Raw genomic sequence first — 27,594 nt, 5'->3', positions numbered from 1 at the left:
GGGCCGGGCCGCCCCCGCCAGGTGCCTCGCGGTTGCCCGCGGTGCTGCTCAGCGCAGCCCCGTGGTCCTGCCGGCTGTCGCTGGCCTCGTGCGGTGTCTCGGGGTGTCGCTCCGAGCCCTCCTCGAGGAGAGCGTCCCTGAATCGCCTCGACGAGTGTCGCTGAAACCGTAGGCTTGCGCCTCGCTGGGGTTCACCGCCACCCGAGCGCCCGGCGTCACCGCGTTTGAGACACGCGACGCTCTCGTCGCTCCCTTCAAATTTGTTTCGGTCGCCCGCATTGGCCCGAAGTGCGTCGCCGAGGCGGCGGTGTCATCTGGTTCTTGGGTGCTCAGGCCGCAGCCATTGCGTGAGCACCGTTAGCTGTGCTAACCCTGAAACTTGGCCCTTCCTTGCTGCAGTTGGGTCTGTAAGTATACTGGGCATAGTAACTTACRCAAACAAATAACTCATCTTTTAAAACCAGTGAAAGATTCTCTTTTGCCCATGTCTAATAGCCTATGATGTAACTGAGGGAAAATAACTTTTTTAGCAGTGCTCGAAATAATCATGCAACAAGTAGGTCCTCTTTCCTGCAAGCACATAGCTTTTGATTGAAAACCTTCTGACAGAAAGGAGATTAAGTCTAATTTTGAGGTTGTGTGGAAGGGTCCATAGTCCACTGCCAGTATCTGAGCTGTCCAATTCCCTTTTTGTAGGGGTGAGGAGGTCTTCCCAATCTCTAACCTTGAGAAAGGCAAAAGCGCTATCCAAACCTTTCTATTCCTATATGTGAGAGAAGTTTTAGTTGCTGCATTTATTTCAGGCAACATGAAACTTGTGATTGCTGTGAAACTCATTGTTGTTAAACAGAATAGTTGACTCTCAAGAGTATAATTGGAGGAGCTGTTTGCACATTGTTCAGATATTCTACAATTATGGAAAAGAGCATTGTAACTGAATTGTGTTAAACCCATGTCTTTCAGACATTTGCACTTTTATATACCTACAAGCAATCTCAAAGGGTTTTATGGAATTGCTCACAAATGTTACATAAATTTGTATGTCTCTAAGATCAAGATTGCAGCTATCTGCAAGGTGTTTAGAGGGAGGTAGCTGAAGGTAGGACAGTAACTTAAGAGATCTTAGATAAAACTTCATTGCCAGTAATTTAAATGTTACTGGACATAGAGAAGAACTTTCATACCATGAGGACAGTCGAGCAGTGGAAGAGGTTGCCCAGAGAGGATGTGCAGTCTCTATCCTTGGAGATTTTCAAGAGGAGCCTGGATAAACCCYTGAGCAACCTGGTATGACCTCATAGCCAACCTTGCTTTGATCCTAGAGACTTCCTTAGGTCATTTCCAACCTAAACTATCCTATGATCTCTACTTTTTTAGATCCTGTCTTTGAACTGGTGCTTTATGTAGTATGTGTTGTCCCAGTGTCCAGTGATCTTAACATGCTCAATGCCTTGATATGCTCAATTTATCTGAGGTGTTATCTGGAATTGCCCAGCTGAATATATTGGGAAAAGAAGAAGATGAAATTTTTTTCTTCTTAAACTTACTCATTGTCTGCTAAGGAATAACAGAAAAGTATCATCAAGTTAGTATCCTCTTCRTCGGTCTCAGGAAAAGCTGGTTCTGTACCACCAGGATAATCATGCACTAGATGCTAAGTCCAGCAGGCTCCATCAATTATTGCTCCATATGTCCCAGCACATCATGGAAAGCATCTCACATGCTGTTATCTCTGGCAGCATTCTAGCTTCTTGCAGAAGCAGAAAACTTGTTTGGTAGAATTTACAGATGATCTTGGAAAGTTGCAGTTACCTCAGGCTGTTAAGTAAGGGAAGAAGAAACACTACTTGCCAATCTAACCTGAAGGAAAATACCTTTCTGGTCCTAAGTCTGGTAGTGAGCTTAATCTTCAGTGTGAGAAAGGCTTCTGTGAGATTTTAGAACATCTGGTAGCGCCAGTGCGCTGCATTCTGTCCATCTGTGTGCAAACTTCAGAGCCCAAGAGGTAAATTTCCCCATCTCCTCTCCCCACACCCAAAACCAGTTTATGCACCAAGATGTTCTTGAGGAATGTGGGAGAAGTGATCCTTCCTGGCTGCTCAGATGAACAGTGGAAGCTTTGAAGAATGAGATTAGCATACAGCAAAAAAGGTGAACTTATATCTCTTCTACTGAAAACAGTAAGTAATGAGGTCTTGGAAATCCTGCGTATCCCCTTTCTCTTCCCCTGTGTGGTCCAGTTCCCGTTCTACAGGAGATAAGATGATAGACTCTTCCAAATCCTGGGCTTAAGGAGCAGTGAGCATTTCTTATAAAACTCTCTGTCCMTTCATATGGAAAAAATAAAGACTGATTTTATAAATTTTTTCRGACAGGAACGTTGTAAGTGCTGGTACATTCAGAATTCTTCTTTCCAATGAGAAAATCTATTCCAAAAGCACGTACRCTGAAACTGGCATGTTGTAGAACCCATTGGTAAATGGATGCCATCTTTTATCTTGAGGCACAATAATTAGCAACCAACTAAAAAAGAAAACTTTTGTCAGTGTAAGACTGATAGAAGTTTGTCTAATTTTGATTTTTAATAATATCCTGAAAGTTCTCATTATTARATTGTTATTTCAGAGAAGTTAAATTTCTGCCCAAAATCAAAACTGGTGTATTTTCTAAGGAAATATATCAACCTATTTAACTTTTAATTATTATAGATATTACATAATATCAAGGTTGACTTAAAAGGTGTCTGGTTATATTGCTTTTTATTTAGCTGATCAAAAAAATTTATCACTTTGGCTTTAATTTGTATGTAACGTCACTGTCTTGAACAGTTTACATTTTAAATAGAATGATCATTTATTTATGACCATACTCTGTCAACCTATTGAATTAGACAGGACAATTTGTGGTGCACARTACTAACTACTGAAATTTGACACTTGAGCTCTTGGAAATTAATTTGATGTGAGTAGGTAAACAGGTGGGTGCCTACATCAATAAAACAGCTGTTTTCGAAAGATTTTTAATTTTGCATAGCTTTTATTAAAAATTGAAGGTGATGAAAGTTTTAGAAAGTTTTGTTATACTACATTTAAATGGTACAAAGACAATGATTTCTCTGCAAAGGCTTATCACCTCTCAAAGGATGCTTTGCTGTCATAATTCTTATATTCACATTCTAAAAATAAGCATGATGGATCTCAGTCTTTTACATTAAGGCTTTTCACACTGTATAAAATACAGAAAAATAAGTAAACTATGCCCACTTCAAGACCCTGTACATGATTAGAATATTGGAAATCAGGTGTGAGAATCACTCCCAATGTTTTTGAAGTGGTTATCTCAACATTTCCCATAATTACGGTTTTAGCCCCATCATTTCTACAAGACATTCCAATTCATGTTGACCTTTCCTTAAATAAGTCTTGTAGCAARTTTTATGTAGTGAATTTTCTTGAAGGATTCCTGTCAATGACTTCCTCTGTTAAGATGATTTCCATCATCCATTTTATAAGTTTCTTAACTGCATAAAAGCAGCACTGTTGTACCTCAGTCCTGCTTTTGCTTGTAACATTTATTCTCTCTGATCATCTAAACTCCTCAAAATAAGGCTTCYCCAGCAGAGGATATTTCATCAAGGGCATGTGCGTGCTCACAGCGTCCATCATCTTAGCCTGTGTTCTGCCTTTCATCCTTTAATAGAAAAAAATTCATGTTTCCACAAGGGCAAAAAAAGGAGATGGGCAGAGAACACCAGCAAGGTTGGATTTTCTATTAGTTTCTATTAGTTGTCTGGTGGAAACAGAAAAAGAGAATGAGCAGGAATCAATCTGGTAAAATAACTTGAGGATAAAATGARCTCAGTTCTTGGGAAGGTCCAGTAGAGTGTTTCATGAACGCCATAGGCCTGAGGCTGTGATAAATGCAACCTTGCATAATCTTGATCCCAGGAGCAGTCASTTTATTTCTAGAAGTTCATACGAGGGTGAAGCAAAAGCCATATGACAACTGAGTTTGAAAGAGTTTGAAATCTCCTATCATGAGCTGTTCTTTAGCCATATCAAGGAAAGGGAGACCAATTTAAGCAGGCTGCAGACTGGTGCTAACCTCATGACCTAGAGTAGAAGATGACCTTTATTGCCATACTGTTCCTTCAACTGTGACTTTCTGAAAGTGCAACTCAGAAATTTCAAAGGAAATAAAAATTGAAAAGTTTAAAGACTTAGCTGTAGCTTTGCTTTGCCAAACTGATACTGATCCAACAACTGCATGTTGCATTCTGTCCTTTTTATAAAGACTAATTGAAAACTGGTGATAATGTATTTAATTTTGGTTACCATATTTGCTCTCTACTTTATGTGTTTAAATTTAATTTAAAAGCAGTTTGAAGTATTAAAAAGGGTTTATATATAAATTATCTGCAGTGTTCTTTTTGAAAACCCAAAAGCAAAATCATAGTTGGTGAGTACTGGAATGGCTTAAATTTTGAGGATAGTCATAGAGAAGATCTGACTTGGGGCTTTTCTGTGCTCTGACAATACCATCATTAACTTATTAATGCTTCAATTTTAAAGTGTATTTAGAATCTTTAGTCTAGTCTTAAGAGGCATTTGCAGACTGGAACAGATAGTTTTAAAGTGTGTTGTATCTAATACCTTTGAAGTTTTTAATGAAAAATGTATGATACTCAGTTACCATTATAACTAAAGCTCTTTTTCTATCACATTGGGTTTTATGGAATAAAAAGTTAACTACCTGTGTCAAAACCATAATTTCATTTTTACTTTTGGTCTCTTTCCCCCAGTTATTCTGAATGTTTGATGGCTGGTCCAGATTCAGAAAAATMTTTAAAGTTCTCATAAGCTCCAAGAGCTTGGAGAAGTTTAGTATCCAGATCCAAGACTCCTTGGAAAATCTGAATCTTGGCCCTGAGTTAGCTAAGCACATTGATCTGAGATCCATCAGGCTTATCAATTGCCTAAGTCCTGATCTTTATGTCTTAGGCTTTTGTWGTCCATACTGGTGGTCAGAAAGCATAAACTCCCTCCCAAAGGGTAGCACAGGAGAGTAGTAAGCAAGGTACGAGAATGCTAGACACTGCTGAATCAACARATACTGCAAAGTTGCTTCTGTGTACCAGTCCGCTGTGCCAGTGCTGAAATGGTCTCTAYATACTACACTGTATTGCAGATGATAAATATAGGACAAATAGTTGTTGATTCTTGTTTTTGCTTTCCTAGCAACATAAAGGGGAAAGAGTTTAGAAATAAATGTATTTTCCTTTTTCTCATCTTCACACTGTAAGCCATACCCATAGAAGAGTTATCTGTCTATTTTAGCTGAGGTTATCTTGACTCTTTGCCCCATCAGTGAAAGAGATGGGGATCTCTGAAAGATCATCTGCCCAATCYCAGGGTAGGATGGATTGCCTTCTGGAAGTGCCTCGTCATTTCCATTGAAAAGAGAGGAAACCTGAATGACTGGCCTAAAAAACTAATGTTTAGTTGTCTAAATATAGGTGAGAAGAACATGGGACAGAATTAATGTAATAGGACACARTTGTTCCTACAGGAGAAGTTTGAGAATACTTGCTTTTTTTATTGTTTTTTGAATAAACTTATTCTTGTCTTTTTTGAATCTTGAAACTTGTCAAAACAAGCTAAAAAGTAACTGGAAACATTTCTTCTTTATTCTAAATGGTTCTATATGCTCAAGAAGRCTTTTATGAAATATAGTTTAGTTATTACAGACTATTAGCCCAGGTCTTTATTATGTTTGATATTGCCTAGTAGAATTTGTCACAGTGTTCTATGAAAAATGGCACTTACTTCCTTGGGAAAATTTGTGTTATCTGGAAACTTACTGAATTGATAGGTTTTATACGTCTTTAAAAATGTTTTTTTGGGAAGACTGAACYGGCAAGTTTTACCTGCATCACTTATTTGCAGGCAGAAGAATCTCAAGTAGCCATGGATCAGTATTTTTTTTAATACCTCACTGTGATAGTTGTTCGTTTCTTTGCAGGCATCTTGTGCAGACGACCTTGTTTGTTTAGGTAATAGGGCAGTTCTCAAGTGCTCCGTGAAACAATGGCAGGAGCYTTGCAGAGAGCTCTGATCACATAGTATTAGTGTTTTTTCTGCCTGTTTTTACAGGTGTTCAGGCATTTCATTCTGAAGAGCCTTGGATACCTGTAATAATACCTGCAAAGAAGGTGGAACATCCAACTAAACCRCCTATTCTAAGAACCACTTCTTCATAGGAAAAGAGAAAATAGAAGCCAACCAGGGCAACAACTACAAATGGGACTGGAGTTGTAGCCATCTGAAAGAGTGAAATGCCAATTTTTATAGGAGCAGGAGAGGAGAAAATCACAGGACTGTACAGGAGCCTTGAAGAGAAGTAGAACAGGCAAAAAGGAAGCCTGAGTTAGGAAGATRCTTTGAAGAATAAAGTAGAGCACATGACTGCTTTTATTTCTTTAAGGGCAAAAATACTGGAGTAGAGAAAGCTGCATATACATACAGCCTCTCCTGTTTTTACCACCARTTGTTGTTGGCACCTAGCTCTTGTGAGAAGGGAAAAGCCTTGCAGTACCTAATGGTGGGTGAGACGATTCACCAATGTGGGCCTATTCCCATACAAACCGTCCTGTAAAGGAGGGCCGATAATCCCTGCTGTGTTTCTCAACAAGCAGAAGGTGCTACACTGGTAAATTTTCCTGACTTGCGTGCAAAACCATCTTGTAGGCTTTTTATTTGAGGGCAGATTATAATGACAAGTGGACAACTTAGGTTTTATGCATGTATCACTTTCTTTAAAGATTAATTTACTAAGAGTAACATAACTGTTAGCAAAACAATGACTAACAAGGCTAATTACCCTGTTGGGGGAGACATTGAGTAAATGAATCTTTCCTAGGTTATAGTGTTCTGGTCTTCCAGCCCCCAGATTGTTATCCTCATTGCTTTTTAGTTGTATTATCTGGACCAGTTTTTCCTTAAAGGACATGGTGATGACTTTCTATTAATGAGAGACTCAGCTTCTGAGTTAAATGGAATTAAGGGGATTTTGTGCTTTGCAAAACATAATCTTCTAAATAAATTATAGCTACTCTTTTGAAAGCTTTGGACAAAATATTTAAGTATGTGTTTGTAATCTGGGAAATGCTGTCCTTCTTGTGGGATGATAAAATATGTAACTAAAGTGAATTATTTGGTTTGGAATAATTGCTCACTGAATATCACATCAGAAACAGGCATTGTTATAATGCAACCACTAGTCTGATTTTGATGGGGGATTTTTTTATATATGCGTAACTTTATTCACTTCATTTTAGTTTTTTTCTGACTTATGCTGTGAGAAATAGGAATTACCCTAATTTCCGTTCACTTAGAGATTTAGTTTAACCAAACTCCCAGTGTCAAGGATTGTTTGTGTAATGCCTTAAGCAGTATGAAAGTTCAGCACATAGCTGGGGAGGAGCATTTGGAGGAAGAAGCTACATATATATACATATATATATATATTTTTTTTTTAAGAAAGGCTTTTTAAGCCTTAAGTGTGATGTCTTGGTTTACTTTACATGTGTTTTTTATGTGTGTGTTTCTTAATTTGCAAGGCCTGTGCATTTGGCAGGCTTCAGATCTCCATATCTTATTCTGGTGCCTTTGCAAAAACTGTTGCAAGCTGAAGCCTTCAGTATGGAGCTGGTTCCTCTTCAAACTCGCACCCTTGTGGGGGAATGGGAGACGGGCTAGGACCCCCCTCTGTTCTTTATAGGTATTGATTAAAAGTACTGAAACACTGAGAGAAGATAAGGCACGCTATAACATTCAGTGTATTTGGCAGGCTGATCTGCTTGGCTTCATATATTTTTGTAACACTGTTCAGCGTGTGTGTGTGTTTGGTAGATATGGAAACCACAGATACAAGGTGGACAGAGGTTTTGTTTAGAATTGGCCTATGAATATTCAGAAAACTCAGGAATGTCAAAAAAAATCTGGGGATAGGAAGGAGTAATAAGGTTATGTGCTGAATTACTCACTGGTATTTACGGTGAATTCTAAAAATGCAAATATAAAATGTCCTCAGCACATGCCTTAATCTTATTTTCTGAAACTTAAGAACTTAAGACGCCTAAACAACATATAATTGTATTTCTTGAGCAGGAAGAGCAGGAGCCCTAAGAAACAGAAAAATGTCTGCCTTTGTCTTTTTACGTGTGTAGATGATTGTTTGGATTTGCCTTTAAATTCACCCATCATAGCATCCATTTCATTACGCTTAGACTGAAATAGTGATTGCAACTAAAATCTAGGCACAGTCTTCTGAAAGCTTGAACATTCCTCAAATGCCCACCGAAGTCTGAAGGACGTACCTTGCAAAACCTATAAAGTTCGCGTCCTCCCGACTCCTGCTCCCCAAACGCGCGCTCTGATTCTATTTCCATCTGTTAAAAAGCGCCGGCCGGCAGCCTGGCCCGCTGCGCGGGGGGCGTCCGGTACGCGGCCCCCCGCGCGGGCCGCGGTGTCCGGCGCGGAGCCCAGCCGGCCGGGGCGGCTAGGGGGCTCTGCAGGCCCGGCTCCGCGCGCGGAGCTCTATGGCTCGCCTGACCCCGCCGGGTTCTCTTCCTGCCGCAGTGGTTCTTTTCCTGTAGCAGGTATCTGCAGCAGCCTGGCTCTTTGTTACCCTCTGCTCCTTCCCTCTCTAGGTGCTTTGAAGGTATGGATCGATGGGTCTGTCTGCGATGCTGCAAAAGCAGCTCTAGGAAAGACCTAGTGCTTAATTCTGCTTGTGCTGCGTGGTTTTCCTACGGAAGAGGTGCAGTGCAGTTGGCTGCCTGCCTGGCATCTCTTCTAGGGATGTCATGTGTAAAAGGTCAGGGGATGCTTCCTGATCTTATTACACCTGGTTCAAGAATAGGAATTAAAATGCAAATTGCTTTTTAAAAAATTATATCTTCCTTAGGAGCTTATTAAATTCTGAAGTGGGGGTGTATGCTGTGCTCTGTAGGTGTGAGGAAACTGTACAGACAAGAAATTGAGAAAATCTCTGGGTTTTTTGAACTGCAATTTTCTTAACATCTCTGTTTCTTCTCCACAGTTTGCTTATGGATCCACTAAAACCTAAGATCAGACTTCAAAAGGCTTGCTAGAAAGATATGTGCCTGTGTATGTTAAGTTGTTATGATTTTTTTCTTTAAAGTAGTTTTTTATTTTGCATACAAAACAATATTGTAGCCATAGGGCAGCTTCTGCCTTTGTATTGCACAAAAATAATCTATTGTTTGGTTTATGGATGCTATGGCAACTTTGAATGCCATTATAGTATTGAACAGGTTTTTTAGTTATTGCAAATTAGCACACTGTATTAAACTGTAAACGGTGTTCTTCTGTCACCCGCTTCAAGCAAATAAGGGGTGARTACTGTGGATGTAACAATATTTCCCTAGTGTCTAGTGTGTAATTACAACAAAATCTAGCAACATACCTAGTGGAATAATTTTTATAAAAGCAGTGCTGTTGTTCTGTTTGTAAAGAATAGTTAATTTAAAGCAAACTCATTGTGAGATTTATTTTAGTAACTGTAGTTTCACTGAAGATTTTGTTTCCCCAGCTGATAGAAAGCCTGACATTTTTCTTTTAAAGTTGCCGCTTCCAGAAATGCCTAACAGAATTTGTTTTATCACCATTTGTGTATTATTGTATTATTTATTTATTTATTTGTTACAACCTGAATAGGCAAAACATTGCTCTGTGTACTATTCTAGCTAATGAGACAGAATCACTAAGAAACATATATTCTAAAACATTTCATTTTACTAATTCCATATCTAAGCTGTTTTGTCTTAAAATCTTAGGGAATGTTTGCTATCTTAAAAGCACTGATTATCATTAAGTTATTCTCTGGCAAAATATTAGCCAAAGTGATTAAATGAAGGTGTTATAAAATATAGTAGTCATGTGTTTCGTTTTAAAACTAGAAGTGTGTTTTGAGGACTATGTTGGGAATTTCAGGCCTAGAGTATTGTAACAGAAGACTTTCCGTTCTGCATACTTTCCGTTCTGCAGTGACCTAGGACTTAATCTGTGATATGAAGGTGCCTCTTCTTAGATCTGTCTCAGAGGACCTTTAAGAAATGCCGTCTGATGAATCAGTTGCATGTTTGCCTCTAGAGTACTTTTGTTCCTTTCTAATCACCACATCTTAAAAAAATTAGAGCAGAAGAAATGAAGGGAATTAAGAATGGATGACAACTAATCAGAGGAGGAAATATTAGGACTGGTAAGAGAGGGATCTGCAAGGTAACTTTATCTAAATAGAATAATGTGGAAGTAGTAACTTTGGCATTATTACTTATATTTCTGTGTAATACAAGACCATAATCCAGTGAGAGCCAACTCATTTAAAACTTATAAAAGGTGATACAATTTTTGTGTAACTACTTGTTAATATATGAAAGTTCCTCCTGAGTGGCATTAAATAAGATCTTAATAGGATTCAAGAATGGAATAGAATGTATATAAATGGGGAAAATACCCCCCACTATTTCGGAAAAAATATATAAAGATATGAGCCCTCATTTGAGGGCATAGTCCAATTATAGGCTAGAATTAATAATTTATTGGGGTTATTTTTTTTGTGTGTGTGTGTAGATACCTATGTATCGAGACACATGAACATGCAAACGCTTCCTCTAGGTGCTTCCCCACGTGGGGGTTCTGATGCTGTCCACCATCAGAAACCACGACTGCTAATATTATCAGATCCTGAAGTTCCTATTTTATAAGTATTTGTAATGCAACCTTTTGATAGTAGACGCAGATCTGCCTACCCATGTAGGTCTGAAATATGTCTTCAGATCCTTGATCCTTAATTGGCCTGCGCATTTCCACTTCACCGACCACCTCCCTGCACAGGGTAGTTATCCCTTCCTTTTCTGACTCCAGACTGTTGCAGCTCTACTAAGGGTCCCAACTAGTGTGTGTTATGACCTGAATATTCACTGCTGACAGAGACTGTAGCGTGTGAATCAAACTGTAACCTTTGTAATTGCCAGCACAAGCTTAAAGTAGGGGAAAAATCACATATGTAAACTAAACACAATTAAATGTCTATCCTGAAACCTTTTAAAAGGAAGAAAATTGATCAAGATCTGAAAGTTCCCAAGGCAAACACATCACCTACTATTTTCATAGCTTCACAAAAGAGGAACAAAATCCCAAATAGTTTTTTTTTTCCTAGGATGACCTTGTGGTTGGGAAGTGTCTTGGATTCCTTCCAAGCAGATTGTAAGTGTTGTCCAGAATATTTATGGTAGTGCCTAATGCCCCCTTGCAAATGGCACCTTGTGCCAAGTTAAACCATGCATTTCTTTGAATGAAACAGTTAGAGAGGTCCAGACAGCAAAATTTCATCTTCTGCTAATAACGGGGTTTTTGTTTTGTCACCTATTAGTAAAAAATTTATTAATGCCGGAGGTGGAGGAGGAATACATAGGTTTGGGACATAAAGTGACCAAGATTGTGGTAGAACCTAGAACACTTCCCCACAGGTATTCCGCATCTCACATGAGTCAAAAACTACTTTGATGTAAATTTACTTCAACAAAAGCATTATCTAATGCTTCATCTGCACTGAAAACTTCTGTTATCCTACCAGCAAGGAAAGGATAAAGGAAGGTCAAGATGGAGGAAAAAAATACAGGCTATTGTTTATGCATCAGAGGGCTTCATACTCTGGTGTTATAATCAAATGGCAGCAAGTTCCTTTTACTGATGTTATATAAAAACAGTACACCATCACTCTTTTTGCTCTCAGCATCTGGTATTAGCACTAAATATATCAGAGATTTATGGGATTAGTTTTACACTAGTGTAAACTTAGTTGATTACATGTGGACTTGTAGATCAACATTAAACTTGCATCTCCTGAGACACTCTAGTATCATTATAGCAGTAAGAGAACGCAGGCCTTGCAGACCTTCCTGGAAGGTGGTTGCTTACTCTTTTTTCCTCTAGACAATTATGATGAATGTGGCTTTTCCAGCCACAACTATCTCTGCTCACAGAAGCTGGAAAGTTTTGTTTTTAAAGTGCAGTACTGAGTTGTCTTGAAATTCACAATGCTGGACAGGGCCTCACTAGAACTTAGTTCCACATTTGTCAAGTTAGGCTGAAGGAGCTAACTCCCTGTTATGGACTTGTAGGAGATGTTGGATTTAGACTGATGGACACTGTGCCATCAGATGAATCCTGTGACTGCGTTGTCATCTCTTCCCAGAGCTGTCTGCTAAGAAACTGATAGTTCCCCATCGCAGTCCTGTGGAATCCCCAGATTATCGACTAAATGACTTGAGTTCAAAGAAATTAGTGATTATCCCTTTGCTTTCAAATCCCATTACTTTCCTTAAGATGGCTTAAGAATTGATGTGTGAGCAGGATCTACCAGCAAAGAAAAGTTAGAGCTGGAGATGCAAAGAAAGGAGAGATGACTTAAATGAACTGCTATTACTTTTTAGGCAAAAAGGACAGATGCTAATAAGAGCAGGACGTTCTAGAGAACAGCAAGTATTCTGAGTGCACATGCTTCTTCAGACAGCATTCAAGCATGCTGTCAACTTTAACGTGTCAGAGGAAGTGTAATGAAAGCAGATGTTTTGTACAGTGCACAGTCGTCATCTGGTTCTTCAGTGACACTCACACTGACACTCATTGCCTCCCAACTCCTAGGAGTTTCACTGTCGCTGGAAAGGGGACGTTCCCTAGTAGAATGATTAAAGCTTTGCATCAGTGTAGCCCATGTCAGTGAAAGTGGTATGCATTGGTATTGTTCCATTTATAATGGTTAGATGAAATGAAAGCTTGCAGAGAGCAGAAGAGGGCAGAATGCTTTTGGTGTGGGATCCATAATCTTGACCTGATACAAGTATCTCCTGTAGAAGTGAAAGTTTTAACATTCCCTTCCCTCTCCCCCCACCTTTTCTGTAAAGCAATACTAGTTTTAAATTTTCATTGTGTGCTTTTTCTATGTACTTCTAAACTCCTTAGGATAAATGTCACTTTTTAGTAATTTAACAGTCCGAATTCACAAAACTTTGCTTGCAGCAGGAAAGGAGGGAGGAGGAATTGTGATTTTTTTTATGGTTTTGTTTTTGGTAGGATACATTTTAACAAAGTACATCTCAGCTGAGCAAGATAATGATATACTGCTTTCCTTTTTACAGTTTGAAGATAAATCTGATGCAGTATTTGATATTACAGAAAAATGTAAGTATTTTTATTTACTTGTTTAAGGTCATAGTTCAATAAAACACTTCTTAGACATATCACTGCTGCCAAAAAGGCTGTCTTGCTCTTCTCCCAGCCCTTGCTATTCATTCCCTCTCCGCACTGCCTTCTCCACAAATACCGCTTATGATATGAGTTAAAGACAGTGCCCTTTATTCCTGCATTAGTTTTACTAAGCTCAGTTTCTGCTTTACCCTGTGGTGAGTAGGGCAGAAATGCTTCTTGTGTCAGCAGCATTTTATCAGTAATGTTGGCCCAAGAAGGCTTAAAAGGGTTCAAGGAATTGCAGCATTAGACAAATTAGCAAAGGACATTTACACACGTCCTTTGTTACACATAAAGTTTGTGACTTATATGACTGTTTACCAATACTTCTTTTTCTCCTTAGGTGGTGAAATCCTGGATGCAGAAATGTCTGAGGACGCTGACCACAACTTAACACCTGCCCTCGACAGCATATCTTATGGAATACAGAATCGAACAGGATCTGAAAACTCGCTGCTGGATGATGATGATGACGATTACTTTCTGAACTCTGGGGATCTTGCAGGCATACCTGTTGTTGGGAGTGACAATGAAGATGATCAAAATTTCACTCCAAAAGACACTCTCCCTTCAGCAATTCATGGTGAAGACCATTTGGAAGAGGGCAAGAGAGTTACAGAACATGAATTGGACAGTGAAAAAGAAATTCAGATTCAAAATGCAATCCAAAAGGATCTTTCTTCTCATTATGAACAGGGCCCTGTATTTAAATCAATTCGAAAAGATTTTAGCATAACAAGAGATAATGGCAAAGAGACTTTTTCCACAAAGGACAAGAATAGAGAAGGACATTTTCAAGAACGTGAAAAACGGTTGGAAAAAATCCCTAAAGATATGGATTCTAGATTGAAAAGCAGTTTTCTTGACAAAGCAGGTAACTTGACATCGTAGACCTGGCTACCCAGGAAAGAGGAAGCACGAACTAGATAGAAATTAGTGATAGAGCTAGTTGCTGAACACCTCGTCTTGGCAAAGATAATGTGCCTAGTTGTATGTAGGGAAGCATTTTATTAAGAACCCAAAAATACAGTGAACTCTGTATTAGGACTAGGATTTGCAAAAGGGCCTGGCAGCATTAGGGGGTCTCGTCCTCCACAGCTTGTGTCAAAGCCTCAACGTAGCCTTTGTTGTGGTGTTTCACTAAACCAGGCTGGGTGACACTTTAAGCTTCCTTATGTTTCTCTGGCAGTTTTTTATAGACCTTGTAACTCCTTAAAAGAAAAGATGATTAAGTTTAGTTTAAGCTGGTGGCCAAGAAAGATTTCTTTTGAGCAAAGCACCAATTCTTCATTAATACGAGTGTACTTAAAGCACTATGCATTTCATAGTGGCATCAGGGAAAGGATTACAAGAAATTTATTAGTGTCTGCAGGGAGTAACCTGAGATCTACTTTTCTTGGGAGACAGCTCTCCTTTTTCCTCAGATACTTGTTTCTTGGACTTTGTCCAACCAACACAGAGAGAAGCAAAGATGCCTGTAATCCACTTCTCATCTGAAGGAGCCTGAAAGACACCAGTAGTCTTGCTGCCCACATACTTTTTTTGATTTCCCAAGCTCTGATAGTTAGAGTGGAAGAGTAAATGAAAAGTTAAAAGTAACCAGGCTGGAACATGTGATTTAATTTTATTCAGAAGACTGTATAGATGGAGGGAAGGACAGACAATGAGTGAGAAGCTCCTGACTATTTATTGAAATTCACAGCTTACAAAATTTAAATACCAGAATTGTGTGTTTAGTAACAGCATCTTAAAATCAGTGCTTCCAGTTTCCACAGATGATAGAGGAACAATACAGAGGTTTTTAAAATAGAGAGGAGTTAAAGATGTTATCTTCAGGTGGAAATAAAGTACAGAATATTTCTGTGCAAAAGACGTATTTCAGAAAATTGCAAATACCTACAAACATAAGATTGTGGCTGAAAGCTGTGCAACCTTGGAGAGTGGAGTCAGTAGTTGAAATAGCCGTACTAAATGTTCATAGGCTTTCTATTTAGTAACAAATCCAGTATTTGTCAACATATTAAAGAGATAATATGCTAAAAAAGCAACTTCTATTATTGGTAAGTTACTGTTTCCCGAGAGGAGGGCAAGAGGCAAAAGATCAGAACAGCAAAGAAAAGGATGGAATTTGTTGCTTTGAAAAATATTTTCTGAAGTAAATGTAGAAATATGGCAGAATTAAGAACTCTTTGGGGTGTAGAAAATTCTGAGTGAACAATTCTGCTTCAGAATTTTACAACCATTTTGCTGGAATAGGAAAATAATGACCCAGTAGAATAATAATATTGTCAGCTCTTTTTGAGCATTACCTTCTTGTTTGCAGGGAAGGGAAAGGGTGTAGTTTAATACTTCTGAGGTGCTGACGGACTATGGGGTTGGGGATTAGAATGAGACTCTAGATAGTTTTAAAGGAAATTCTTTGGAATCTGTATTCATTTATATTTAATGTATATGTTTTCCTCAGTTCATAATCAAGTAGAAGAAACATTACGGACGCAGTTAGCGCCACAAACTCCAGAAACTAACTTCAGGGTAAGCTATAGATCTTTCAAACACTTTTGCAAGTGTAGCAATATACTTGGAATAATTCAAAATACTTATTTTATATTTGAGTGTAAATCTGAGTATCAAGAAAACTGATCTTCTGACTCTTAGACATCTTTGCTACTTAAACAGTCTGCATATAATTTTGTAAAATTTTGCTGACCCTCTCTTTGGATTGAGGATTCTTTTGATAGCCACTTCCATATTCAGCATGGTCTGACAGTGACTGGTGAGCCGAATCTAGACCTGGATGCATCCATCTGACCTGCTGCCTTTTTTTCCAGATGAGACAGGGAACAGCTGTATCAACAACAGACTCTGTCCAAACAACTGAGTGTCCCTACTGACAACCAACTTAGAGAGCTGGGTGGCTTCTGCTTTGTCCAAAGGAGTGAAAAAGATTGGGGGTGGGATGGCAGAGGGTGCTGCAGGGAGGTAGAGGCAGCAGCTGCTGCTCTTCATTTCTCCCAACTTCCAGTGGCAGGACCCATTTCTCTTGGTCTGCAACAGAAACTCCCCCTTGGCAGCAGCCCAACTCTTTATGGCAGATGCAGGAGGGTGAATTCTTTTTCATATTATTGTTTCAGGAGTCTAGCTACCTATTTTCTAGTAAGGAATCTATTGGACAAGAGCTGGGGAATTCCTTTGCACCAAATATTAGAATTAAGGAGGAGCCTTTGGATGACGAATATGATAAAGCTATGGCCCCACAGCAGGGACTATTAGACAAAATTAAAGATGAACCTGATAATTCTGAGGTAAGTTTCCCATTGCATTTCTCATTTTGGTCTGACAAATGACCGCATAAGCTGGACATAAATTCAGCATTTTATTTGGTTTGTTGACCGAAATTTAACTTGAAGGATATAGTTTAGTAGAAGGATTTTTTCCCTCTTATACTACCGTGAAACCCAAAACCCCAACTTTTTGATATCATGTTACCATATCACTGAAAATGTTATGCTTTTTAGTTAGAGACAAAACGAACTGCTCTAAAAGTCTCATTATTAAATCTGTGGCAATATAGACACTTTATTTCAACTCATTCTTGTTAGAAAATAAAATGTAAATCATGTATTGCTGAATATTTTGTGAGATGTCACAGTTAGAGCTGTGTAGTTTGAAAAGAACTGTTCCTGCTACTTCCTTCTTAAAGGTTATCTTTGTGAGCACAGTGGTTAGTTATTTGTTTTTGTTTTAAATTAATACATACAAGTCTTACCTTACCGAAATATTAAAATACATGCAGGTCAGTGAAGTCAATTTAAGCATATGTTTACATGACTTTCTCATTTGAGACTGACATTTTTTATGATGATGTAGGTAAGAGTCCAATGATTCCAAAATGGAGAAAGGCTGACCTGTTGGGCTGTGTGGTGCTGGGGCAAGGACCTTGAGTTCTAACCTTTCTTTGCCACTGGTTTGCTTTGTGATACCAAGGAAATCATTTATGTTTCAGTTCCTGTCTCCTCCCTGCTAGTATTTGGGTTTCATGCCAAAATTGCAAAATACTGCGAATTTTTGGCACAGTGTGAACTCTAGTGTTTAACTGTTTGGTTTGGTCATGTGAATAGTGGTGATTTATCTGACCTACCCTTAGCCTTTCAAAATTAGGTGTACAGTCTTAAGCTAAGTGTTTAGAGTCTCTTTATACTAAGTGAAAAGTAAACAGAATTTCCCAAAGCTGATTCATCCCATTTGCCTTGACACTGGAGTTTTGGTGTTCTTGTTCAGGCATTAGTTTTTCTAGTATCATTCTATGTACTTTTGCAGTATTTTCTCTTTTTGGGCCAGTCTTCCCCAATTTTTTTCTTCTTTTCTCATGATATTCTTGGCTAACTAAAAAAAAAAAATAGTAAACAAGTATTTGAAACCATTCAGATTTCACTGCCCTTCTAATTTGTTCAGTATCCATGAGGTTGTTTTTATTTTTCCTTAAGTATATATAATGTCAAACCATATATACCTTAGTTAAATCTGTCTATTCTTTCGTCCTCCAAGATGGCATCTGGTATGTGGATTTGTGTGGAATGTAATGCAAGATGTCTGTGATCATCAAAGATCATATTAATGAGTAAAAGTGAAGACTTGGGGAATTTAAATATCAAATACCTTATTGTTCAAAATACTAATTCCTTTGAGTAAAATCTTATAATTATCAACTCTCTCTTATACTGGAAAAGTATGAGAACTGAGGAAGGTTCATTTTAGTTTTGCTTTAAATCAGAATTAGTGTTTTGTTTTTTTCATGCATCCTGAAAGATAGAGCATTACTTGCTGTAACCTATAGTAGGAGCTGAAGCTTCTTGGCTTCCAGCACTGTTGCACAGCTGTGAAACTATGCTTGGTCACGCACAGTTGATGTCAGGATTTGGTTCCATTTCTATTCCTGGTATTGACTAGGACATAGTTTTTAAATTGTAATACAAAAAAAMCACAGTGCTTTAAAACCAGTATCGTGGCATGCCCGTACACAGCTTAAAAGCGGTGTCTTACTGGAAATTTGAATGTGTCAGTCTGATAGTTTACATGGTGAACTAGTACCTTTGACTATTCTTTTGGGAAACCTGTTGAGAAATAGTTTGGTTGTCTTAGTATAGAAACTTGTAATTTTCCCAAATGAGTAGGAGAAATGTTAAATTTTAACAGATATTACGTGGATGTTAGGGTGCATTTTAAGAGATGGCTTAAGCTGAGGGGAGCATTCACTGCCACTGAAAAGTGAGAGTTTATTTTTGCCCAGTGATTTTGAATTGGCTTACCTTGCAGTCAGACAGCAACTGTTAATTTATCTCAGTCATAATATGACACCATGCCCTTGCTGTTGTCAAATAACTGTAAGTAGGTTAAATCTTACCAGCTCCATAGTTCCGAGAGATTATTGTTTTTGACCTAGTAAGATTTAAATGTAGAGTGTTAGAAGCTGCTTTATGGTTCAGATTTCTGGAGAAAGCACGAGCAGGAAGCACGGTGTCAAAGTATGAATAGCTGCTGTGAGCAAGCTAGTGATTTATAGTACGTCAGCTATTCCGCAAGCAACTGTCTGTAGGGATTTTCTTATTCTGTAGTAAATGCAAGGTTATTCCCCTCTCACTGAGGCCAGTCTAAGCAGGGACTGTTATGGTCTGCTTGTAGCAATGGCAGCTTCACACAGCTGGTTCAAGGAACTAAGCTGGCCAAACAAACAAACAAACAAAAAGACTACAATAAGAAGTTAATTTTTGGCTGACTCAGCTCTATCAACCAGTTCAGCATTGAAGCCCAGAATAGGTGATGGGGCAGAACCATGGATGTCCCATTTTAAAACTCCTTAACCTGTCATGAAGCTTCACTTTAGGCTCCTCCAAGGTACTTAAGTCTTAATGAAGTACGGAATACTTCTGCTGATCTAGGTCTGAGTCTCTATTTCATTGTTATCACCTATGAATTTGAAAATAAAGCTTTTTTCACAGAGTGAGGGTAAGGACTGCAAACAGTAAAGCACTTCTGGATGGAAAGTTCTTTGTAAATGGAAGGCAGAGATTTCTTTTAAGTTTTGCCTACACCAAATTTGAAAGGGTCTGGAATACAGCTGGAAAGGGGAATGTATCGTGCAGGTGCACTTTTCCATTTCCACATGTTGCTCTCAGTTGTATGCTGCAAACTTCTGAGCGGGTTGTGTGTGCTGCCTCAGCACAGCAACATCTGTATACCTGGTCTTTGGAAAAGACTTAGGAGATTCATTCTTGCTTTGCTGGACCTTAGATTCAATACAGCATTATGAAAGAATGGAAATCATGTAACCTGTTATTACATGTATATATTTGTTCTCCTTTTCCTTTCCCTTTGTTTTAGGAGTACGGCCAACAGCCAAAAACTCAGGAAGGGGAGCTGAAAATCAGTGCTGTATTTTCAGTCAGTGGCAGTCCTCTTGGTAAGGAATAGGCAAGACTAACTTCATTTAAATCTATAAAATGTATCACTTTTGCAAATGGTCTTGCAGATTATTCTACGTTTCATTTGCTATGTGTAAGCCCAGTAGAAAAAAAGAACTAGTTTGGTTTAGAGACAATGATATTCAGAGATTTTAAAAGACTTTTATTTTTGAGGCAAAGGAGAATTGAATGTGAAAGGGGTGCTAAAAGCACATTAGCAATTTCAGCAGTAGTTGACACTATCTCCTCTGCAGAATGCCAGCGCAGGGCATGTATTTATAGAAATTTCTTCTGCTATTTAATGCTCCCTTATATCCTGACAATCTAAAGCAAGTCATAGGCTTTATGCTTACCCCCTGCACAACAGTGAATGATATGCAATATATATATAACAGTTACTGTATGTTTTCTCTCTCTCTCTCTTTTTTTTAGCTCCACAGTTGTCGTCAGGTTTCCAGCCTGCTGTGGCATCCTCTGGCATGAGTAAAATGCTTCCTTCAGTTCCAACCACAGCTGTTCGGGTTTCCTGTTCTGGCTGTAAAAAAATCCTCCAGAAGGGGCAAACTGCATACCAGAGGAAAGGCTCTACTCAGCTCTTCTGCTCCACACTGTGCCTCACTGGATACACTGTTCCAGCTTCTCGCCCACCAGCTTCTACCAAGAAAACCTGCTCAAGCTGCTCAAAGTAGGACAGTGTTTTAACTTGTTCTAGTAATAATTGATACTCAAGCAAATAATGAAAGGCTTCAATTATCTTCTTATACTATATGCTGTTTTTCTAATGCCCACTTCTTATGTTGAGCTTCCCTGCAAAAGATTGTGTTCAATACTGTTATTTGTTGATCTGTCTACAAATAACACTCTGAGTTCCATTTCATGAATTGGATTTTGCATGCACATAGATTTAAAAGCCTCTGCTGTGAAATGTGCATCCTGTCTTTTTTTTTATTAGAAAGAGCCAAATATAAAAAACTGTATTTCAAAAGGTACTTCACTTTCCTCACATTTTAAAATGTCATTATACTCTCAAAACCACTATTTGGAAAAAATTCTTTAGAAAAGATGTTCTCCATTTTCCACAGCCTGTTGGAAATACAGGCCTGAATCTTCTGCTCTAGAAACCATTTTAATTATTAAAATTATGTTTTTCTTTCTGTCATTATCTCCAAAATAGCAGAAGTAGAGTTCTGTCTGGCTCTTTAAGCTGTCATGAATATGACTGTACCATACCTTAAGGCAAATAAATAGCCTCTCAGGCTAATTGTGTGAGAAGAGAATTATTTATATATAGTAATTTTAGTTATATAAGTTTCTTTGCAGAACGAATGCTGCTTTGTTTTTGCATCATTTCTTCAACAACAGATTTATTTCCTTCAGTTTTACAAGGTCAACAGAACTTAAACTTGAAACTTCAGTTAATTGTTCTTTTTACTTGATATGTCACTGTGAAAAGGCCTTGTAATAAAGTTCACCTGTCTTTGCTGTAATTTGTTTTTATTCTGTTGAAAAGTGGTTACATCTGACAAGACAAGTGAGGAGGAGGCATCCTTCCAACCAAGGAAGTGATATAAAGATTTCCTCCTATTTTTTATACTTAAGTTCTTTGAAACTTTTCTGCAAATGACTGTTTTAAAAGAGGGAGAAAGTAAGCAGAGCCTTAAGTTTGTGAAATCCAGCAACAAACAAAAAGAATTGTAGACTGGAGATAGAAGAAGGAAAGGTTGCAATAGTGGTCAGATTATTTTGGATTGAACTACGTGGTGATTAGAAATTGTGACCTTTTGCGTTTCCCTTTTTTTTCCCTACCCCGTTATGATTGATATTTTCATTGTTAAAGGGAATTAATCCGCATAACCTCCTTTCTGAACGTTTTTACTAAACACCACGCAAAACAGTTGTCTCCTCCCAGTTCCTTTCCAAAAGGTTCGATGATCCAACCTGATGTGTTTATATGCCTCTCCTAAGTCCAGATAGAAAATGTTTCACAAAGTATCCACTTGCAAATAAACAACCTAACTGATTCTCATTTGTACTTCTTTATTATTTTCCTGCCAGGAAAAGAAAAATGAAGTCAGGTACTTTGATCAGAAAAAAAAAAAAAAAAGCTTTAAATTAAATGAATCCATCCTCTTCTAGAAAGAGAGCATTTGGTCTGCAACAAAAGAAGGGAGAGCAGGTTGACATGAAAACATTTATTCTTCACCTCTTTATTTCTTTTGGGTTTTTTTTTTTTCCTTCCATAGAGACATTCTAAATCCAAAGGATGTAATCACTGCCCAGTTTGACAATACAAATTCCAGTAAGGATTTCTGCAGCCAGTCATGTCTTTCTACGTATGAACTGAAAAGGAAACCTGTTGTTACTATTCATACTAACAGCATTTCAACCAAGTGCAGCATGTGCCAGAAAAATGCAGTGGTAAGTGCAAACTCCTTTTTTGTTTGAATTTCCTTTAGATCAGGACAACTTGATATCCCAGAGATCAGCTATTCCATATTCTTTCTATTTTTATTATATATTCTTTCTATTCTTTTAGATTAGACATGAAGTGAATTATCAAAATGTTGTCCACAAGCTCTGCAGTGATGCCTGCTTCTCCAAGTTCCGCTCGGCTAATAATTTGACCATGAACTGCTGTGAGAACTGTGGGGGCTACTGTTACAGTGGATCTGGCCAGTGTCACATGCTTCAAATAGAGGGACAGTCAAAGAAGTTCTGCAGTTCAACATGTGTTACAGCATACAAGCAGGTATATTTTGACACTTACAATACTAAAAGCATGTCTTTGATTGGATTTTGAGCCTTTTAAGAAATAGATCTTGATTTATTAGTTGATAACTTTAGTTATTAGCCTGTCTTAAGATTTTCCCTTTTCCATTTGCTACTTAATTTTTGTCCCAGCCTATTGCTTTGTTTCTCATACTACTAAAACAGCTATTGAGTATATGTATGAGAAAAGGCACAGTAGAACCAGCCAGCAATAGTCCACTGTGACAAATCTGGGCCAGCTTCTCAGGAGATGACCATCATCTGACAGTGCACAAGAACCTCTTGAGCAGAGCTGGTTTTTTCTGCCTTTGAGGTGCTCTCTGTTTAAGTATTACTCTCTGCCAGATATGAGTGACAAAAGTAATGTAGTTTCTCATTGGCTGCCTCCCAATCCTTACAAGTGAACAGTAGTATAACTTTAGGATATCTCACGTTGTGACAGATCCTTCTTGCTATTGAAAAAGAAGTTTTTTCAAAATTCCAGCTTTCTAAATATATTGTCTCAATCATGCTCCCCAACTTTATGGTCATGGATACCTTAAATAGTAAAAACACGAGAGAACCCTTTACTTTTTTGACTCACCTCAGCTATTGAGATTGCAGAATTTGAATTAAGTGGAGAGGAAAAGTAATAATTAGTTGATCATTATGATTTTAAATTTTTAATATTTTAATTTTGATTTTAATCGTGCCTCTTGAAGAGCTGAGCAGTAGAGAGAACCCTAATTTAGTATGATAGCTCAATTACTTTTGACTGACATTTTAATGCGATTACTTTAGGAGAAATTTCCTTATGATAAGATAGTGTAACTGTACATTTTATGACTTGACTCTGCTGCCCCATTATTCAGACCACTTAGACCAAGAAAATGAATGAATTAAAAAAAAATCTGGTAAAATATTTCTTCCAGAAAACTACCTACAATATTGGTTGTCCTCTGAAGTGCTATTGTAACAAATATGGAAATTAAATTAACTAAACTGGAAAAGAGAGGGATTTCATACTGCCTTTGCATCTCACAACATAATGTCATATAAGTTAGTCTTCCTGGAAATACAGTATGTTCAAAGCTTATAAAAATAAGAGTAATCTAACTTCTATTGTTTTTTGTTTGTTTGTTTTTTAAACAGCACTCATGTCAATTGACAGATACATTCTGATCATATCTGGATCTTTTGTGATATATTTTTTTTAATCCTTAGCAATGTATACTCTGTTCTATCCTTCTGTGAAAATCTCGTATAGCTGTTTGTAGAACAAAGTGCATTTTTAAGGACACGGTAATAAAATGTTCTGGTACAGTATTTCTCAAACTGTTTTCCAAACTTAAAGATGCTAAAAACCTTTCAGTGGTTGTATAGACACCCACATAGTAAGTCTATGGAAAAATAGACTTCTTCTTGGGGGTCTCTTTAAAAAAAGTAGTTCATAGACCGTGGATTGAAAACATTGTGATTATTACTAGGAGATATRAGATATTTCTGTTCCCCATTTTCTCGCCAAAGGTATCTTCAGGGAACCTGTTTCTTCATGTTTCTTGTTTTCTAATCTGCTGAATGGGATTATTGCTTACATACATAGCTAAATGTGTTAAGCCATAAGCAAAATGTCATTTATTGGCGAAAATTTTTAAAGTACAAGTTACTTGACATGTGCTACTACAACATGTATTATAGTTTGCACTTGGAGGCTTTAGTCCTAACAGCCTAGGGACTGTTTAAACTTGTCTTAAACGGTAGTCCTTAGCCTGAATGATAGCAAGCATATTGGAGAACTCAGAGAAGTATATCTGCATTATAAATATTACAGCTGTAACGTAAGTTCTGTTTCAAGTACACTGACTCTCATTTTATGCACATTTTATGTGTTAGTGACTAATTTCCAGGTTAGTAAAAACCACTAAGTTTCAGATGAATGACCTCTTTTACTGTTTCCACAGAAGTCAGCTAAAATTACACCTTGCGCACTGTGTAAATCTTTGAGATCTTCAGCTGAGATGATCGAGAGCACAAATAACTTGGGAAAAACTGAACTGTTTTGCTCTGTTAACTGCTTGTCAGCATATAGAGTTAAAGTGGTTGCTTCTGCAGGTAACTTTATGCTTTTACTTTTTTAGAAGCATAATTTCACATAGTTTATATCCAAACTTAATTTATCTTGAAAGCAAAGGCAGATGTTCTTTCTTTGGGGAATGGAAAGTGACATTTCTTTTTTTAAAGGGATGGTACTGACATGAGAACATAGGGGCTTTCTACTGTAGACTAACTTCACTGTGACAGTGCAGACATTTCAGCTTTTAAATAAAGCTGTTTTTCTAGGAAGAAAAGGGTAGAAGCCAAAAGTTTTCCCTTTTTCACTTTGTCTTTTTGTGCATTCACGAACATATATAAATTTCCAGGATTTGTATATTAATACATTGAACGTTGGGATTTTCAGATATGTTTATACATTCCATTCCTATTCTAGATATCTGCTAGAAAACAATCTATTTAGACCTTTCTTTGTTTTTAGCGGACCTAAACATAATCATAAACATTAGCGTATTTTCTGCTCTCACAAATGAAACTGGTGGGTTTCCCAGCTAGACAAATCCACTTGTGTGGACACCTACTATACCACCACTGTGACTATTCTGCTTTTGTTGTCCAGGTGATTAGTTTAGTTACCTCTGCCTAATGCTGCCTTGGGCTAGGTAAACAGATTACCTGCTATTTCTCTTGTAAAACAGAAAAATGCCTACTGACGTCCTAGGGATACTAGGAGATTAAAGGGTCTGGCAAGCAGCAGGCACCGCTGCTGCAACGTCTGCTTCTGAATCTGTAGAAACTTTGTCTTAGACTTCTGTGTGTATCTTGCCTTGTCATTCAGAATCTTGCACATCATTGTATGCACAGTACAAAATTATCTGCAATGTTACTTGATGTTGGATAAATCATTTTTTCTCCTCTGTTTCACCCTCAGGTGTTCAAGTTCAGTGCAACAGCTGTAAAACTTCCACAGTCCCTCAGTATCACTTGGCTATGTCAGATGGGAGCATACGTAATTTTTGCAGCTACAGTTGTGTAGTAGCTTTTCAGGTATGACATCTAGGATTTCTTCTTAGCTCAATTAATAGAATAATAAATTGATAGTATAAATATCTGGCATGCTGGGTAATATGTAATACTGTAAAATAAGGTCTCTTCCTCAATTTGCTTTCCTGCAGAATTTGTTCAACAAGCCTGCAGGAATGAACTCCTCTGTGGTACCCCTGTCACAAGGTCAAGTAATTGTAAGCATTCCCTCGGGGGCAACAGTATCGGCAGGTGGCACTACCTCGACTGTGTCCCCCAGCTCCATGAGCAGTTCAGCTGCAGCTGGTCTACAGAGGCTGGCTGCCCAGTCCCAGCAAGTCACTTTTTCCCGCGCAGTTGTAAAACTCAGGTGTCAGCACTGTAACAGATTGTTTGCAACCAAACCAGAACTGCTTGACTATAAGGTAATAAAAATTAGGGCTTTGCAAGCTTTTCTCAACCAGAAATTCAAGAAATTGTAACTATATTATATGCAATGGTCCGTCAGTACTTCTCTGTTGCTTACTGTGACCTGCTATGGGGGAATTTGGAACAGATTTTGTTATTATTTAACCATTACCAAAATTAATACTGATACTAGCTCTATTATCTTAAAAAAAAAAAAAAAAAAAAAAAAAAAAGACTGACTGGTTAGGTAAGCACATCCCTTATTCTTGGTGCTAGAGATGATCCTTTTAATTCCAGGACAAAGCACATTGGTGAGGGCTTTCTGCAGAAAATTGCTCTGCCTTTGTTATAAAACTGAATGGAGAGACTTATTCCCTAGTGCTGTCTGTTGGTGAATTCTAAGGGCATAAATATGCTTTTGAGTTTTTATTAACTATTTAAATGTTCACATCTAGGAGGTGAAAACGAGATTTGGCTCATCTGAAACATTCTCGATATGTTGCAGGGTAAAATGTTTCAGTTTTGTGGGAAGACCTGCTGTGATGAATATAAGAAGAGGAGCAGCGTAATGGCAATGTGTGAATACTGCAAAATTGAGAAAATTATCAAGGAGACGGTGCGATTCTCAGGCATAGATAAGCCATTCTGTAGTGAAGGTAAGAAAGGGCAAAGCTGTGTCTCAGATAAATCAAGTCAGAAGTACTTGGCCTTAAAATTTTGGGTGATACTAAAAGAAGCCTAATGTTTACCTAGAACTTTGTTTACACTTTATATTTTAATGCTACATTTCAATAAATTATTACAGATATAACTGAATACAAGAACTAGAAGTGCCAAGCAAACATAATTTTGATACTGAAGCATGCTTTTGATATATTGCTGTTTTCTCTTCTTTTAGGTTGTAAACTGCTTTATAAACATGACTTGGCTAAACGTTGGGGAAACCACTGTAAAATGTGCAGTTACTGTTTACAGGCTTCCCCCAAACTGGTCCAGAATCACTTTGGGGGGAAGATGGAGGAATTCTGCTCAGAGGAATGCATGTCTAAATTTACGGTTTTGTTTTACCAGGTAAGTGATATTCTTGCATAGTATTCTCTGAAATATAGACGTGCTAGCAAAAGAACCTTTGAAGTTGAGGAGCTGTGTGAACTGCCTGTAGTTGATCTTTATATCCAAAGAAGATATTACATGTATGTGATAGATGAGTAAATTCCTCTTAAGTTCTGAGTACCGCTTTCCCATATAGAGAAAACCTAATTTGGATTGTGGGAATACAGACACCAAATGTTCTGCTGCTTTGGGATGCTCTTCTTGTTGTTCATATGTGTGTTTAATTTCTCCCTCACTCTGTTTTTCTAGATGGCAAAGTGTGATGGTTGTAAGAGACAAGGTAAACTCAGCGAGTCCATGAAATGGCAAGGGGAGATCAAACATTTTTGCAATCTGCTTTGTATTCTGAAGTTCTGTAATCACCAAAGTGTTTTTAACCCTCCATCCCAAAACAACACAGGTAAAACAGGATGTGAATAGTATTCCTTTTTGGTGTGCATAATAGTGATATGATCACT

The 27,594-nt window shown here is 37.9% G+C and overlaps 1 protein-coding gene across 9 annotated transcripts in view; it reads left to right on the top strand.

Annotated features, from left to right (window-relative positions):
• The first annotated feature begins 9,151 nt into the window (after positions 1–9,151).
• Positions 9,152–27,594, top strand: part of LOC112975631 (zinc finger MYM-type protein 4) — a 35,386-nt gene continuing 16,943 nt past the window's right edge. For 3 of the 9 annotated variants that reach the window (XM_026085982.1, XM_026085981.1, XM_026085979.1), the window contains exons 1-14: positions 13,226–13,268; positions 13,678–14,208; positions 15,799–15,866; positions 16,466–16,636; positions 19,713–19,791; positions 20,225–20,477; positions 22,036–22,210; positions 22,329–22,541; positions 24,502–24,652; positions 25,524–25,639; positions 25,768–26,040; positions 26,529–26,679; positions 26,922–27,094; positions 27,386–27,536. In XM_026085982.1, the coding sequence (XP_025941767.1) occupies positions 13,701–14,208; positions 15,799–15,866; positions 16,466–16,636; positions 19,713–19,791; positions 20,225–20,477; positions 22,036–22,210; positions 22,329–22,541; positions 24,502–24,652; positions 25,524–25,639; positions 25,768–26,040; positions 26,529–26,679; positions 26,922–27,094; positions 27,386–27,536 (2,482 nt within the window). In that variant the 5' untranslated portion in view covers positions 13,226–13,268; positions 13,678–13,700. Of the gene's footprint in view, positions 9,171–13,225; positions 13,269–13,677; positions 14,209–15,798; positions 15,867–16,465; positions 16,637–19,712; positions 19,792–20,224; positions 20,478–22,035; positions 22,211–22,328; positions 22,542–24,501; positions 24,653–25,523; positions 25,640–25,767; positions 26,041–26,528; positions 26,680–26,921; positions 27,095–27,385; positions 27,537–27,594 lie in introns of those variants that run through there. The other 6 variants (XR_003256682.1, XM_026085984.1, XM_026085980.1 and 3 more) reach the window with 6 other exon arrangements.

This window comes from Apteryx rowi, unplaced genomic scaffold (assembly GCF_003343035.1).
Source record: "Apteryx rowi isolate R43461 unplaced genomic scaffold, aptRow1 scaffold_68, whole genome shotgun sequence".
NCBI classification, from domain to species: Eukaryota; Metazoa; Chordata; class Aves; order Apterygiformes; family Apterygidae; genus Apteryx; species Apteryx rowi.
This window is presented reverse-complemented; position numbering and strand designations above follow the sequence as displayed.